This window comes from Oncorhynchus tshawytscha, linkage group LG16, assembly GCF_018296145.1.
Source record: "Oncorhynchus tshawytscha isolate Ot180627B linkage group LG16, Otsh_v2.0, whole genome shotgun sequence".
Classification (NCBI taxonomy): Eukaryota; Metazoa; Chordata; class Actinopteri; order Salmoniformes; family Salmonidae; genus Oncorhynchus; species Oncorhynchus tshawytscha.
The window spans coordinates 20,603,061-20,621,127 of NC_056444.1; the positions used below are offsets into that span (position 1 = coordinate 20,603,061).

The 18,067-nt window shown below is 42.6% G+C and overlaps 1 protein-coding gene across 1 annotated transcript in view; it reads left to right on the plus strand.

The window, feature by feature from the left end:
* pola1 (polymerase (DNA directed), alpha 1) overlaps positions 1–18,067 on the plus strand; it is a 93,124-nt gene that overhangs the window by 3,453 nt on the left and 71,604 nt on the right. The window contains exons 9-18 of the mRNA XM_024403227.2: positions 5,610–5,769; positions 6,843–7,009; positions 7,216–7,328; positions 7,549–7,662; positions 7,950–8,024; positions 8,100–8,238; positions 8,355–8,509; positions 13,494–13,578; positions 13,688–13,749; positions 13,918–14,007. Of these exons, the coding sequence (XP_024258995.1) occupies positions 5,610–5,769; positions 6,843–7,009; positions 7,216–7,328; positions 7,549–7,662; positions 7,950–8,024; positions 8,100–8,238; positions 8,355–8,509; positions 13,494–13,578; positions 13,688–13,749; positions 13,918–14,007 (1,160 nt within the window). The remainder of the gene's footprint in view (positions 1–5,609; positions 5,770–6,842; positions 7,010–7,215; positions 7,329–7,548; positions 7,663–7,949; positions 8,025–8,099; positions 8,239–8,354; positions 8,510–13,493; positions 13,579–13,687; positions 13,750–13,917; positions 14,008–18,067) is intronic.

Sequence of the window (18,067 nt, forward strand, 5' to 3'; positions counted from 1 at the left end):
CTGCCACATCTGACTAGTGTCTGAGCCGGTGTAGTAGGATTCAATTTTACTCCTGCATTGATGCTTTGCCTGTTTGATGATTCGTCTGAGGACATAGCGTGTTTAATAAAAAATAAAAAAATGTCCTGATTAGTGTCCCACTCCTTGAAAGCGGCAGCTTTAGCTCGATGCGTATGTTGCCTGTAATCCATGGCTTCTGGTTGGGACATGTACGTACGGTCACTGTGGGGACGACGTGGTTGATGCACTTATTGATGAAGCCTGTGACTGAGGTGGTGTACTTCTCAATGCCATTGGATGAATCCCCGAACATATTCCAGTCTGTGTTAGCGAAACAGTCCTGTAGTGTAGCATCCGTGTCATCTGACCACTTCCGTATTGAGCAAGTCACGGGTACTTCCTGCTTTAGTTTTAGTTTGTAAGCAGGAGTCAGGGGGATAGAATTATGGTCAGATGTTCCAAATGGAGGGCAAGGGAGCATTTTCTTGTTTGCTTATGGCCTTATAGAGTAGGTTGAGTGCGGTCTCAGTGCCAGCATCGGTCTGTGGTGGTAAATAGACGGCTACGAATAATGTAGATGAGAACTCTCTTGGTAGATAGTGTGGTCTACAGCTTATCATGAGGTACTCTCCCTCAGGCGAGCAATACCTAGAGACTTCCTTTATATTAGGCATCGCACACCAGCTGTTCTTGACAAATAGACACACACCCCCACCCCTCGTCTTACCAGACGTAGTTGATCTGTCCTGCCGATGCACGGAAAACCCAGCTAACTGTTTATTATCCGTGTCGTCGTTCAGCCACGACTCTGTGAAACATAAGATATTACATGTCTTGTTGGTAAGATACTCTCGAACGGAGATCATCCAGTTTATTCTCCAGTGATTGCATGTTGGCCAATAGAACGGATGGTAGAGGTGGATTGACCACTCGCCAACAAATTCTCACAAGGCACCCCAATCTCTGCCCCCTGTATTTGTCTTTTCTTCACGGGAATGACAGGAATTTTGTCCACACAACATTTGGTGGATGCAGATGCTTCTGAAGCTTAGAGAAATTAGTTGTGTGTTGTGTGGGATGAGTCTGACTTTCAGGAAATGTCAGTTAAAGATAAGTACACTGAATTAAGACTACCAACCGCCTATTTAGACCCAATCACTGTCCCTTCAAAGTAAGTCACTAAATGTAGTCCAGTTTGTAACATTCTCTTTGAAATGGCCTTTGAAATGATGTAATTCAATGTAGTTAGCTTTGAAATGTTTGATGTATGTCCATTTTAAAGTGGTAAAAATTCATAATGTTGACAGTAGTATGGTGTCGTGTCTTTCCTATCATTAAATTGAAGACGTAGTTTTTATCAAAGATTCTCTGTAATTAGAATTATGCGATCAACTGATTAATCCTGTACATGTAATTAACTAGGAAGTTGGGGCACCAAGGAAAAATATTCAGATTACAAAGTTATAATTTCCTAAAAGAACTTTTCAGATATTTTATCTGATCAATTAGTCTTCGAATTAATTAATTATTTACTTTACCTCACTTTAGTCTCATTCCAAAGTCGTAAATTGTTGGTTATCTGCACGAACCCAGTCTTCACTATGAGTCATCCATACATCAATTGTCTTAAATGATTTATTTATTACTAAGTAATTCACAGAAATGCATAAACAAACAAACAAACAAGGTAAATGTGGTTACATGAAATGAGAATGTGCCCTAGTGGGCTAAACCTGCATGGCGGTTTGTTAGACAAAAGGGGAAGTGGGGGTCAACTAAGAAGTCACTACAAAGTGATAATTGTAACAATTGAAATGCTAATCCTTTGCACATGAACGCTCACTCATTCGGGAACAATTGCAATCAATATATATATTTACGCTCAGTGTGTCGTCTTGATCGCTGGTGAAAAGTTCATTTATTTTGTAGAATTGTCCGTCTCTCTCTATCGTGGTTATAGTGGATAGTTCAGAGTGACATTCATTCGTTTTGTTATAGAATAGATGTTTCGGCGGTTGTCGTTCTTCACGTTCAGTGAACTGAATTCCTAGCTGCAGACTAGTAATTAAAATCAAAGACTTGTTCGTATTCTGTATATTGATAGTCTAAGAGTTTAACCACGTGGTATGGTTAAAAGATTCAGCAATGGTTTACATCCTTTGTCTTCTTCCTAAAGGATAAAAACATGGTCTGCAAACTTTAGCCATCTCGTAATTGAGGTAAGCTCGGTCTGCTGATCGAAAACCCGAGTGGGGCTTTTTATTTGGAAGGGCTGTCCCAGGATTTCTGACCCTAACTGGGCTCAGCGGCGGTCCTCTGATTTAGTTCAATACAAACAGTATCATACTCACTCATTCATCTTATACAACAATTAGATGTAAACCTCATATCTGAGGCTATTATATAAACAGCGTTATGGTAATGTGGCCACACCGTCTCCCATGAGCTTCCCCAAGTTGTGACAAATGGACCAGTTCGTAGCTGGATTCTTCACCGATCTTTTATACTTTCTCTGGAACATGAAATTTGTTCGTACCTCAAGTTCTGTGAGGTGGAAGGAATTCCTTTGTCCTCTATGACCCTGTGGCAGGGTCTTCTCAGGAATTTACGACGTCTCTCTGACCACAGCAACCTAGTTGAAGGAGGCAAGGGGGAGAGGGGGATGGGGCTTGCTATACCCAAAGAGGCCAACGTCATGACAATGGTAACTAATGTTTAAAATGAAATACTAATGTTAATGTACCAAAATTGATAGGTAAATGCAAAACATTTGGGGACTGTATTAAGACCAAGCACCCCAGGCTGAAATTGCATTTTTGCATGTCAGTGAAACTTTCAAGAAGCAGGGTGTCGCTTGCCACATCATGATGCATTTTTGATGTGGCATGTGACACATTTTTGCTTCTTGAAAGTCCAATATCTTGAAAACTTCACTGCTGACATGCAAAACATTTGGGACGGTATTAACAGTTTTCTAAGCAAGTAACTACTAAAATATATAGTTTGGATTCTTCCTTCAATCTCTTTGGTAAACCAGCTCTCGGCTAACCCTTTCAGTGTTTCCCCTATATTCTGCTAAATTGTGGATGCTACTCCAAAAGATCTGATGTAAAAACATTTTCAGTGTAAACTTAAACGACTAAAACCAGATATAAAGTATGTAGAAAAGATAATGGAGCTATATATTTTTAAATAATATCACGTTTGAGAACTAACAACCATCAGAATAAAAACTAGAAAATCTCAAATAAAAAAAATGGCATGGGGCCGCCATTGATTTTATGTTTGAATCACTTGGATAGCATAGGAACTTTCCAGTGTTTCCAGGTTCCTATAATATATGACCTATAATTACTTACAATATGAGTGAAATAGTTTTCCTTCCAAAAAATTGTACACTGAACTAAAATATAAACACAAGATGTAAATTGTTGGTCCCATGTTTCATGAGCTCAAATAAAAGATCCCAGAAATGTTCCATACACGCAAAGATTATTTCTCTCCACATCCGGCTTCTTTACCTGCGGGGTTGTCTGAGACCAGCCACCCTGACAGCTGATGAAACTGGGTTTGCACAACAGAAGAATTTCTGCACAAACTGTCAGAAACCCTGTCAGGGAAGCTCATCTGCGTGTTCGTTGTCCTCACCAGGGTCTTGACCTGACTGCAGTTCTGTGTCGTAATCGGCTTCAGTGGGCAAATGCTCACCTTCGATGGCCACTGGCACGTTGGAGAAGTGTGCTGTTCACGGATGAAGCCGGTTTTTAACTGTACCGGGCAGATGGCAGACAACCTGTAAAGTATTGTTGGTGAGCGGTTTGCTGATGTCAACGTTGTGAACAGAGTGCCTCATGGTGGCGGTGGGGTTATGGTGTGGGCAGGCAAAAGCTACAGACAACAAACACAATTGCATTCAAATCTGTCAATTTTGAAGGCACAGAGATAACGTGATGAGATCCTGAGGCCCATTGTCGCGCCATTCATCTGTCGCCTCCACTCATGTTTCAGCATGATAATGCACGGCCCCATGTCGCAAGAATCTATACACAATTATTGGATGCAGAAACTGTCCCAGTACATCCATGGTCCGCATACTCACCAGACATGTCACCCATTGAGCATGTTTGGGATCACCCATTGAGCATGTTTGGGATCACCCATTGAGCATGTTTTGGGATCACCCATTGAGCATGTTTGGGATCACCCATTGAGCATGTTTTGGGATCACCCATTGAGCATGTTTTGGGATCACCCATTGAGCATGTTTTGGGATCACCCATTGAGCATGTTTTGGGATCACCCATTGAGCATGTTTGGGATCACCCATTGAGCATGTTTTGGATTGACATGTAATACAGCGTGTTCCAGTTCCCGCCAATATTCAGCAACTTCGCACAGCCATTGAAGGGGAGTGGGACAACAGTCCATGGGCCACAATCAACTGCCTGATCAACTCTATACGAAGGAGATGTGTTGCGCTGCATGAGGCAAATGGTAATCAATCAAATTTATTTATAAAGCCCCTTTTTACATCAGCCGATGTCACCAAAGTGCTGTACAGAAACCCAGCCTAAAACCCCAAACTGCAAGCAAAGTATGGTGGCTAGGAGAAACTCAGTAGAAAGGCAGGAACCTAGGAAGAAACTTAGAGGAACCAGGCTTTGAGGGGTGGCCAGTCCTATTCTGGCTGTGCCGGGTTGAGATTATAACAGATTATAACACATGGCCAAGATGTTCAAACATTCATAGTTGACCAGCAGGGTCAAATAATAATAATCACAATGGTTGTAGAGGGTGCAACAGGTCAGCACCTCAGTAGTAATTGTCAGTTGGCTTTTCATAGTCGAGCATTCAGAGTTAGAGAGAGCTTGTGCAGTAGAGAGTGATCACACGAGATACTGACTTGTTTTCTGATCCACGCCCGTACTTTAAAAACCTTTATTTTTTTAAAGATATGTGACCAACCAATGCGTGTCTGTATTCCCAGTTGTGTGAAATCTATAGATTAGGGCCTGATTCATTTATTTAAATTGAGTGATTTCCTTATAAAATCTTTAAAATTGTTGCATGTTGTGTTTATTTTTGTTCAGTATAATTATATTAAAAAGCAGCTTTTTCTGTTTGAATGGTGTGGCCGCTTATTGGCCAGCTCATCCTCTTCTAGACCTCTGATTTGCCAGCTCATCTTCCTCAGGAATATGACATTCTATAAGGAAATAGCAAGTATTGAAATGCTCTAAGAAGTTTGAGGTGGGGTTTTTAAGTGCTTTTTATTTTTTCTCCCAATTTATGCATTGGCCACATACGCGTACAGAACAAAAACATTATTTTTAACAGAATGTTAACTTTTAAAAGGGAGAATTTCACTGGACAGTTACTTTAAAACTGCACATTTTCTCTAAGCCCCATGGCCAAATGGGAGAATTGTGGGAAATTAGCTTTAAAACAGCAAAATTGTTTCCACAGCTAAGAGGGCATCTAAAATGTTCAGTCGGAGAGTGCACCATTGGCCACACCAACGATCCAAGGGGAAACGCTGCCTTTTCCCCAATAGCTGTCAGTCTGTCCATCTCACAATCAATCTCTCTGTCCCTTCCCCTCTCTCCCAGAGGACAACTCTCTGCAGTTTGATGGGGTGGACTTTGATGAACCCATGGAGGTGGGGCTTGAACAGGAAAAGGAGGGGCCTGCAAATGAAGAGGAGGAGCCAGAGACCAAACCAGCTGTTAAAGTGGAACCCAAAGCAGAACCACAAGACCTGGTCCTACTGTGAGTGTGTGTCTGCTTGCTTGTCTCCTGTTAGTGGTTCTACCATAGACTTTGCTAGACATGGCATCATTGTATCTGTCCCATTATGGTGTCTGTGAGAGCACAGGCAGTGCCATTGAGACCATCTATTTTGAAGTAGTCAATTTTCTTCTATTTTATGAGTTGGCAAACAAACTGAAAGGCTGCATACTGTTTGAACAGGTATAAAGTCATTGTTGGTGATTTACTGGCACCTGCATTTATGGAATGTTTGCTCACGTATAATTAATTGGCTGATCCCTCATGGTGACTTGAGTAGGAATTATGTGGTCCTTCCTTAACCCATATGAAGTCCCACCAAGTTGACTACTTCAAAAATGGTGAAAGTCCACAGTGGCGCTGCCAATGCTGAAATAGGCTTTTGGGCACTAGTCTTCTATCTCTATGGGTTATACTATGAGTCAAGGCCAAATACCTTTGTGTGTGTGTGTTTACATCAGTGGTGGAAAAAGTACTCAATTGTCATACTTTAGTCATTTTCTATTAAGGTATCTTTACTTTTACTCAAGTAAAAGTGAATCAACCAGTAAAATACTACTTGAGTTAAAGTATTTGGTTTTAAATATACTTAAGTATCAAAAGTAAATTAAATGTCTAAAATATGTAAAAGTATAAATCATTTCGAAATCCTTATATGAGGCAAACCAGACGGCATGACTTTCTTTTATATTATGGATAGTCAGGGGAACACTCCAACACTCAAGACGTAATTGACCAATGAAGCATTTGTGTTTAGTGAGTCCGCCAGATCAGAGGCAGTAGGGATGACCAGGGATGTTCTCTTGATAAGTGTGTGAATTAGACCATTTTCCTGTCCTGTTAAGCATTCAAAATGTAATGAGTACTTCTGGGTATCAGGGAAAATGTATGGAGTAAACAGTACATTATTTTCTTTATATATTTACTATATAAATAGTAAAGTACAGATACCCCAAAAAGCTACCTAAGTAGAACTTTTATGTATTTTTAGTTCCACTGGTTTACAGTAGCAACCATTGGAGAACCTTTTTAGCCCATCTATCCTGTTCCTCCAGGAGGGGCAAGCTGGGGGGGACTTGGGGTCAGGAGGAGGGGGACAGTGAGGCCCCCGTGGAGGTGCAAGTCGACCCCAGCCGTCTCCCATTGGCCGAGGGGCCAGAGGGGGAGCTCATGTTCCGCTTCTATTGGCTGGATGCCTTCGAGGACCAATACAGCCAACCAGGTGAGTTCTTACCAAACCCATGGACTAGTACAGCCAAACAGGTGTGTTCTTACTTAACCCATAGACTATTACAGCCAACCGAGTTCATATTACCAATCAGATGTCCAGGAATCCTCACTAAAACAACCAAGAAAGTGAGCCCTTCCCAAACAAAATGTGGCATGTTAAGATGTGGTCATTTTATGGTTATGTAATGTGTTTTCCAGGTGTGGTGTACCTATTTGGTAAGGTGTGGATCGAGTCAGCCAAGGCCCACGTCAGCTGCTGTGTGTCAGTGAAGAACATCGAGAGGACCATGCACTTCCTGCCCCGCGAACGCGTGAGTCCTGTTTCCTGTCACATGATCATCTACTCCAGAATATCCACGTTTTCACACCATGTTAGACTACTATTGGAATCAACTGTGACCCAAACTGTCTGATGAGCTTTATTACGGAAGGTTGACGTTTCCACTTAATACTGTGTTGTGTGTTTGCTCTTCTGGTAGGTTGTGTGTTTTATAATGGGTCTCCTTATTGGTTGTGTGTTGTTATTGACAGATGGTGAACCCAAAGTCAGGCGAGGAGACAGACACTCCGGTGGGGATGATGGACGTCTACCAGGAGGTCAATGACCTCTCTGAGAAGTTTAAGATCATGAAGTTCAAGTCCAAGGTCTGTGCCCGTCTACCCTAGGACCAGATAGAGAAGGATTAGACTTACAGAATGATGTCAGAGGGGTTGGGTTAAATGCGGAAGGCACATTTCAGTTGAATGCATTCAGTTGTACAACTGACTAGGTATACTCCTTTCCCTTTCTTAGCAGAGACCAGGAAGTAGCCTTAACATGGGAACCAATGTTCATTTCATGACTTCCTTAGTATGTTTATTATAGACACGTTGACTGATTCGGTTGAATGATTAGTTGATAGGCTGACTGTGCTCTCTGTTTCCCTCTGTAGAAAGTGGAGAAGAGCTACGCCTTTGAGATTGCTGACGTCCCTACAGAATCCGAGTACCTGGAAGTCAGATACTCTGTGAGTATTCTCTCTCTCTCTCTCATATATTTATATATATATGTCTTATCCATTGTTATTGTATTTTTTGTGCAGGCTGAGTATCTGTCTCTGCCCTCGGACCTCAAGGGTGCGACTTTCTCCAAGGTGTTTGGAACCAACACCTCCAGCCTGGAGCACTTCCTCCTCAGCAGGAAGATCAAAGGACCCTGCTGGCTGGACATCAAGACCCCACGTAAGACTACACACACGTTCTGAGACACACAGATGTTCACACGCACTCTCTCATAGTCACGCACTCACACAAACAAGCAACACACACCTCTAACCCTCTCTCCTGTCTCCCTGTAGAGTTGAGCAGCGTGCCTGTGAGCTGGTGTAAGGTGGAAGCAGTGGCGATGCGTAGTGACCTGGTCACTGTGGTCAAAGACCTGCCTCCTCCACCTCTCACTGTCATGTCCATCAGCCTGAAGACTGTACAGAACCCCAAGACACACCACAACGAGGTCTGTCTCTCTGTCATATGTTAAGATCAGGGGTTTTCAACCTTCTCTTGCCCAGGGACCCCCTCCCAGGCAAACCATTATACCTAAACGGGGGGGAAATGTAACATCTTATCAGGTGAATGATAATGGCAAGGAGAAGTAATCAACATTTTCAAATGTAATAGATTTGGTAGATAAATTATAATTGGAAGAGGAAGTGTAAATTCTAACATAGTCTATTAGCTAGAAAGGTAACTCCAAACACATTTTCACAAAGAGCAGCTGTTTAGCTGGTAAACAAAGGTCAGACGTGTTGAAAGAAATGTATTTCCGACAGTCCAAGTCAAGAAAGCTTACTTGCTGCACTGGTAGCCTATTCTCCTACTGTAGGTATGTCATTAAAAATGTATTTATTACTTTCTTGTTGCAGTTTTTAGTCTAGGTGGAACTAACATGTGGAACAAGTACCCTTTAACTAACCCATAGAATTAGAATTAATAGAACACATTCCCATTCAGACACTAGAACAGATATTCCCATTCTATGGCATTGACACGGTCTGAGGAGACAATGTTCCCATTCTATGAGTTATATTGCTACACTCTCACTGTGAGTAATCTAGTAAATGACTAATTCTGTCATTCACTTGAACAATGGGCCCATCTCTTATCAAATCAATCAGCCCATAGATAGATAATGCACATTCCAATCAAAATGGATAGTGGATGTTATTGCATGTAGTGTAACACTTGTCTTAACAAGGTCTCCTTTTTACTTTCCTTTTTATTGTAGGTAGGTAAATATGAAAGGATATGGCTTCAAATACAATAAGATACATTTTTCTTTTTCAGATAGCAAATAATCCCTTTATTAGGATGCGACAACCCTGATGGTCTCCATTGGAATCCTGTTACGGCTAGTGTAAATCAAATCAAATTTTATTTGTCACATACACATGGTTAGCAGATGTTAATGCGAGTGTAGCGAAATGCTTGTGCTTCTAGTTCCGACAATGCAGTAATAACCAACAAGTAATCTAGCTAACAATTTCAAAACTACTACCTTATAGACACAAGTGTAAGGGGATAAAGAATATGTACATAAAGATATATGAATGAGTGATGGTACAGAGCGGCATAGGCAAGATACAGTAGATGGTATTGAGTACAGTATATACATATGAGATGAGTATGTAAACAAAGTGGCATAGTTAAAGTGGCTAGTGATACATGTATTACATAAAGATGCAGTAGATGATATAGAGTACAGTATATACGTATACATATGAGATGAATAATGTAGGGTATGTAAACATTATATTAGGTAGCATTGTTTAAAGTGGCTAGTGATATATTTTACATCATTTCCCATCAAATCCCATTATTAAAGTGGCTGGGGTTGAGTCAGTGTGTTGGCAGCAGCCACTCAATGTTAGTGGTGGCTGTTTAACAGTCTGATGGCCTTGAGATAGAAGCTGTTTTTCAGTCTCTCGGTCCCAGCTTTGATGCACCTGTACTGACCTCGCCTTCTGGATGATAGCGGGGTGAACAAGCAGTGGCTCGGTGGTTGTTGTCCTTGATGATCTTTATGGCCTTCCTGTGACATCGGGTGGTGTAGGTGTCCTGGAGGGCAGGTAGTTTGCCCCCGGTGATGCGTTGTGCAGACCTCACTACCCTCTGGAGAGCCTTACGGTTGTGGGCGGAGCAGTTGCTGTACCAGGCAGTTATACAGCCGGACAGGATGCTCTCGATTGTGCATCTGTAGAAGTTTGTGAGTGCTTTTGGTGACAAGCCGAATTTCTTCAGCCTCCTGAGGTTGAAGAGGCGCTGCTGCGCCTTCTTCACGATGCTGTCTATGTGGGTGGACCAATTCAGTTTGTCTGTGATGTGTACGCCGAGGAACTTAAAACTTACTACCCTCTCCACTACTGTCCAATCGATGTGGATAGGGGGTGTTCCCTCTGCTGTTTCCTGAAGTCCACAATCACCGAAAGGAGGGCGGGGCAGGGCCTTATATGCGTCGCGGAAGTTAGAATAGCAGTGATCCAAGGTTTTTCCAGCCCTGGTTGCGCAATCGATATGCTGATAAAATTTAGGGAGTCTTGTTTTCAGATTAGCCTTGTTAAAATCCCCAGCTACAATGAATGCAGCCTCCGGATAAATGGATTCCAGTTTGCAAAGAGTCAAATAAAGTTTGTTCAGAGCCATCGATGTGTCTGCTTGGGGGAATATATACGGCTGTGATTATAATCGAAGAGAATTCCCTTGGTAGATAATGCGGTCGACATTTGATTGTGAGGAATTCTAAATCAGGTGAACAGAAGGACTTGAGTACCTGTATGATGTTATGATCACACCACGTCACGTTAACCATGAAGCATACGCCCCCGCCCCTCTTCTTACCAGAAAGATGTTTATTTCTGTCTGCGCGATGCGTGGAGAAACCAGTTGGCTGCACCGACTCCGATAGCGTCTCTCCAGTGAGCCATGTTTCCGTGAAGCAAAGAACGTTACAGTCTCTGATGTCCCTCTGGAATGTTACCCTTGCTCGGATTTCATCAACCTTGTTGTCAAGAGACTGGACATTGGTGAGAAGAATGCTAGGGAGTGGTGCACGATGTGCCCGTCTCCGGAGTCTGACCAGAAGACCGCTCCGTTTCCCCCTTTTACGAAGTAGTTTTTTTTGGGTCGCCGGCTGGGATCCATTTTGTTGTCCTGGGTGAAAGGCAGAACACAGGATCCGCTTCGCGAAAGTCATATTCTTGGTCGTACTGATGGTGAGTTGACGCTGCTCTTATGTTCAGTAGTTCTTCTCGACTGTATGTAATGAAACCTAAGATTCCCTGATCCACCTCTACGCAGACGACACCATTCTATATACTTTCGGCCCGTCATTGGACACTGTGCTATCTAACCTCCAAACAAGCTTCAATGCCATACAACACTCCTTCCGTGGCCTCCAACTCCTCTTAAACGCTAGTAAAACCAAATGCATGCTTTTCAACCGATCGCTGCCTGCACCCGCATGCCCGACTAGCATCACCACCCTGGATGGTTCCGACCTTGAATATGTGGACATCTATAAGTACCTAGGTGTCTGGCTAGACTGCAAACTCTCCTTCCAGACTCATATCAAACACCTCCAATCAAAAATCAAATCAAGAGTCGGCTTTCTATTCCGCAACAAAGCCTCCTTCACTCACGCCGCCAAGCTTACCCTAGTAAAACTGACTATCCTACCAATCCTCGACTTCGGCGATGTCATCTACAAAATGGCTTCCAACACTCTACTCAGCAAACTGGATGCAGTATATCACAGTGCCATCCGTTTTGTCACTAAAGCACCTTATACCACCCACCACTGCGACTTGTATGCTCTAGTCGGCTGGCCCTCGCTACATATTCGTCGCCAGACCCACTGGCTCCAGGTCATCTACAAGTCCATGCTAGGTAAAGCTCCGCCTTATCTCAGTTCACTGGTCACGATGGCAACACCCATCCGTAGCACGCGCTCCAGCAGGTGTATCTCACTGATCATCCCTAAAGCCAACACCTCATTTGGCCGCCTTTCGTTCCAGTACTCTGCTGCCTGTGACTGGAACGAATTGCAAAAATCGCTGAAGTTGGAGACTTTTATCTCCCTCACCAACTTCAAACATCAGCTATCTGAGCAGCTAACCGATCGCTGCAGCTGTACATAGTCTATTGGTAAATAGCCCACCCATTTTCACCTACCTCATCCCCATACTGTTATTATTATTTATTTACTTTTCTGCTCTTTTGCACACCAATATCTCTACCTGTACATGACCATCTGATCATTTATCACTCCAGTGTTAATCTGCAAAATTGTAACTATTCGTCTACCTCCTCATGCCTTTTGCACACATTGTACATTGTATATAGACTCCCCCTTTGTTTTCTACTGTGTTATTGACTTGTTAATTTGTTTATTCCATGTGTAACTCTGTGTTGTCTGCTCACACTGCTATGCTTTATCTTGGCCAGGTCGCAGTTGTAAATGAGAACTTGTTCTCAACTAGCCTACCTGGTTAAATAAAGGTGAAATAAAAAAAAAAAAAAAAAAAAAAGATGACCTGGGGTACCAATGTAAGAAATAACACGTAAAAAAACAAAAAACTGCATAGTTTCCTAGGAATGCGAAGCGAGGCGGCCATCTCTGTCGGCGCCGGAAGTTGGGGATGGTTTGTTATGGTAGAAACCGTATGTTTCTGTTATCTTTTATATGTTTTCTGTGATCTGATGGCCTGTTAGATTAGCTTTGGTTACACCCTCTCCGTGGCACCACAGCCGTTACCTCTGTGTTTGCATGTTATTCTTCAAATTTTCCAGCCACTGAGCAGCAAAGGGGCTGAAAAGCCATGGTTACACATTAACCCTACATGTCTGGAGTTTTCTGAAACCATCCACCTTCTTTCTCTATCCAGGGTTTGCTCAAAGTGCTTAAAGTACTTCAATATGGCACTCTGAAATTGAAGTACTGGAATACCTTGAAAATCAGACATTTTCTCAAGTTGGTGCTTGAAATGTACTTGAATTAAATTGAGAGGAGCACAGATTATGAACAAATATGTTTATCAAAAATATTTAAAAAATATATTGGTCTTGCGAATTTCACACTGTGGTTGCCAGGTGAGCTCGCTCATTTCACCCACACTGGCACTCAGCCAGGCAGGTACAGAACTGAATGATTAGGTGCCACCTAACGTCACATTGAGAGCTAAAATGCCCGACAAATGTAGATTCAACCCTGCCTTTTGTGCGTATGGAAAATGTTGGGATTATTAGAATATTTGTGTTTAAATCCTTAAATTTAACATGCCACTGTCTGTACGAACCCCGTTTCTCGCTCTCTCTCGCTGACTCTCTCTGTGTGGTGTGATTGTGTGTGATAGTGACTCTGACTAATTAGACTTGGCTAAATAATTAGTGATGCAACTGGCCTGAACCTTACCTATTATTTCCTGCTTCCTGTCCATCCCTAGATTGTGTCCCTGGCTGCCTTGGTCCACCACAGTTTCCACCTGGACAAGGCCCCCCCTCAACCCCCCTACCAGACACACTTCTGTGGTGAGTTGGTGTCACAACCTGTGAGGGAGGGGAGGGGGAAGGATGTTCTGGCTTTTTTCACTGTCTCAAATGTTTGCTTACTCAGTGTTCTGTCCTTTGTGTGTTTTAGTGGTCAGTAAACCCAACGACTGTATCTTCCCCTATGACTTCATGGATGCCGTAAAGAAGAAGGTGAGTGATGACAGAACAACACCACACTGGTTTATCTGAAATCCTGTCCTTTAGCAGGTGAAGAGTCAGAGCCCTGTTCAAATACATAGAAATGCGTCCCTCTCCTCCTTTGACTTGATCACTGACGTCCCCCCCCAACCCTCTCATTTCTCTCTCGCCCTCTGTCAGAATGGTAAGGTGGAGATAGCAGCCACTGAGAGAACTCTCCTGGGATTCTTCCTGGCCAAGATGCACAAACTTGACCCTGACATCGTGGTGGTGAGTAAGACGGGAAACTACATACCATCTACTTATGAGCTACATAGCAGAACCATAAAGATACAGACCAGCTTCATGTGAGATACTTATGAGTGACGTAATAAGCTAATTGAGAATATGCGCTGCATAGGAGCTACTTTGTTATGTCATTTTCATACATTGCATTTGGAAAGTATTCATATCCCTTGACTTTTTCAAAATGTTACATTACAGCCTTATTTTAAAATGTATTTATTTGTTTAAACTAAATAACACACACTGCTTAAACTAATAACACACAATTATATGTTTTTTTATTGAACACCGTGTAAACATTCACAGTGCAGGGTGGGAAAAGTATGTGAGATCAAATTTTATTGGTCACATACGCATGGTTAGCAGATGTTAATGCGAGTGTAGCGAAATGCTTTTGCTTCTAGTTCTGACCATGCAGTAATATCTAACAAGTTATCTAACAATTTCACAACAAAGGAATGACTAAGAATATGTACATACAGTGCCTTGCGAAAGTATTCGGCCCCCTTGAACTTTGCGACCTTTTGCCACATTTCAGGCTTCAAACATAAAGATATAAAACTGTATTTGTTTGTGAAGAATCAACAACAAGTGGGACACAATCATGAAGTGGAACGACATTTATTGGATATTTCAATTTTTTTTAACAAATCAAAAACTGAAAAATTGGGCGTGCAAAATTATTCAGCCCCTTTACTTTCAGTGCAGCAAACTCTCTCCAGAAGTTCAGTGAGGATCTATGAATGATCCAATGTTGACCTAAATGACTAATGATGATAAATACAATCCACCTGTGTGTAATCAAGTCTCCGTATAAATGCACCTGCACTGTGATAGTCTCAGAGGTCCGTTAAAAGCGCAGAGAGCATCATGAAGAACAAGGAACACACCAGGCAGGTCCGAGATACTGTTGTGAAGAAGTTTAAAGCCGGATTTTGATACAAAAAGATTTCCCAAGCTTTAAACATCCCAAGGAGCACTGTGCAAGCGATAATATTGAAATGGAAGGAGTATCAGACCACTGCAAATCTACCAAGACCTGGCCGTCCCTCTAAACTTTCAGCTCATACAAGGAGAAGACTGATCAGAGATGCAGCCAAGAGGCCCATGATCACTCTGGATGAACTGCAGAGATCTACAGCTGAGGTGGGAGACTCTGTCCATAGGACAACAATCAGTCGTATATTGCACAAATCTGGCCTTTATGGAAGAGTGGCAAGAAGAAAGCCATTTCTTAAAGATATCCATAAAAAGTGTTGTTTAAAGTTTGCCACAAGCCACCTGGGAGACACACCAAACATGTGGAAGAAGGTGGTCTGGTCAGATGAAACCAAAATTGAACTTTTTGGCAACAATGCAAAACGTTATGTTTGGCGTAAAAGCAACACAGCTCATCACCCTGAACACACCATCCCCACTGTCAAACATGGTGGTGGCAGCATCATGGTTTGGGCCTGCTTTTCTTCAGCAGGGACAGGGAAGATGGTTAAAATTGATGTGAAGATGGATGGAGCCAAATACAGGACCATTCTGGAAGAAAACCTGATGGAGTCTGCAAAAGACCTAAGACTGGGACGGAGATTTGTCTTCCAACAAGACAATGATCCAAAACATAAAGCAAAATCTACAATGGAATGGTTCAAAAATAAACATATCCAGGTGTTAGAATGGCCAAGTCAAAGTCCAGACCTGAATCCAATCGAGAATCTGTGGAAAGAACGGAAAACTGCTGTTCACAAATGCTCTCCATCCAACCTCACTGAGCTCGAGCTGTTTTGCAAGGAGGAATGGGAAAAAATGTCAGTCTCTCGATGTGCAAAACTGATAGAGACATACCCCAAGCGACTTACAGCTGTAATCGCAGCAAAAGGTGGCGCTACAAAGTATTAACTTAAGGGGGCTGAATAATTTTGCACGGCCAATTTTTCAGTTTTTGATTTGTTAAAAAAGTTTGAATTATCCAATAAATGTCGTTCCACTTCATGATTGTGTCCCACTTGTTGTTGATTCTTCACAAAAAAATACAGTTTTATATCTTTATGTTTGAAGCCTGAAATGTGGCAAAAGGTCGCAAAGTTCAAGGGGGCCGAATACTTTCGCAAGGCACTGTATAAATATATGGATGAGCGATGGCCGAACGGCATACGCAAGATGCAGTAGATGGTACAGTACATAAATATGAGATGAGCAATGTAGAGTATGTAAACATTATATAAAGTGGCATTGTTTAAAGTGACTAGTGATACATTTATTACATCCCATTTTTAATTATTAAAGTGGCTAGATATTTGAGTCAGTATGTTGGTAGCAGCCACTCAATGTTAGTGATGGCTGTTTAACAGTCTGATGGCCTTGAGATAGAAGCTGTTTTTCATTCTCTCGGTCCCAGCTTTGATGCACCTGTACTGACCTCGCCTTCTGGATGATAGCGGGGTGAACAGGCAGTGGCTCGGGTGGTTGTTGTCCTTGATGATCTTTATGGCCTTCCTGTGACATCGGGTGGTGTTGGTGTCCTGGAGGGCAGGTAGTTTGCCTCCGGTGATGCGTTGTGCAGACCACACTACCCTCTGGAGAGCCTTACGCTTGTGGGTGGAGCAGTTGCCGTACCAGGCGGTGATGCAGTCCGACAGGATGCTCTCAATTGTGCATCTGTAAAAGTTTGAGTGTTTTTGGTGACAAGACAAATTTCTTCAGCCTCCTGAGGTTGAAGAGGCGCTGTTGTGCCTTCACCATGCTGTCAGTGTTGGTGGACCATTCCAGTTTGTCCGTGATGTTTATGCCGAGGAACTTAAAACGTTCCACCTTCTCCACTACTGTCCCGTCGATGTGTATAGGGGGATGCTCTCAATGCTTTTTCCTGAAGTCCACGTTCATCTCCTTTGTTTTGTTGATGTTGAGTGTGAGGTTATTTTCCTGACACCACACTCCGATTGCCCTCGCCTCCCTGTAGGCCATCTCATCATTGTTGGTAATCAAGCCTACCACTGTAGTGTCGTCTGCGAACTTGATGATTGAGTTGGAGGCGTGCTTGGCCACGCAGTCATGGGTAAACAGGGAGTACAGGAGAGGGCTGAGAACGCAGCCTTGTGGGGCCCAGTGTTGAGGATCAGCGAGGTGGAGATGTTGTTTCCTACCCTCACCACCAGGGGGCGTCCCGTCAGAATGTCAAGGACCCAGTTGCACAGGGCGGGGTTGAGACTGATTATGATTTTTCAACGCCGATACCAATTATTGGAGGACCAAAAAAGCCAATACCGATTAATCGGCCAAATTTTATTTGTAATAATGACAATTACAACAATACTGAATGAACACTAATTTTATCTTAATATAATACATCAATAAAATCAATTTAGCCTCAAGTAAATAATGAAACATGTTCAATTTGGTTTAAATAATGCAAAAACAAAGTGTTGGAGAAGAAAGTAAAAGTTCAATATGTGCTATGTAAGAAAGCTAACGTTTCAGTTCCTTGCTCAGAACATGAGAACATATGAAAGCTGGTGGTTCCTTTTAACATGAGTCTTCAATATTCCCAGGTAAGAAGTTTTAGGTTGTAGTTATTATAGGAATTATAGGACTATTTCCCTCTATACCATTTGTATTTCATTAACCTTTGGCTATTGGATGTTCTTATAGGCACTTTAGTATTGCCAGTGTAACAGTATAGCTTCCGTCCCTCTCCTCGCTCCTCCCTGGGCTCGAACCAGCAACACAACGACAACAGCCACCCTCGAAGCAGCGTTACCCATGTAGAGCAAAGGAAACAACCACTCCAAGGCTCAGAGCGAGCGAGTGACGTTTGAAACGTTATTAGCGCGCGCTAACTAGCCAGCCATTTCACTTCGGTTACACCAGCCACATCTCGGGAGTTGATATGCTTGAAATCATAAACAGCGCAATGCTTGACGCACAACGAAGAGCTGCTAGCAAAACACACAAAAGTGCTGTTTGAATGAATGTTTACGCGCCTGCTTCTGCCTTCCACCGCTCAGTCAGATACTTAGATAATTGTATGCTTGTATGCTCAGTCCGATTATATGCA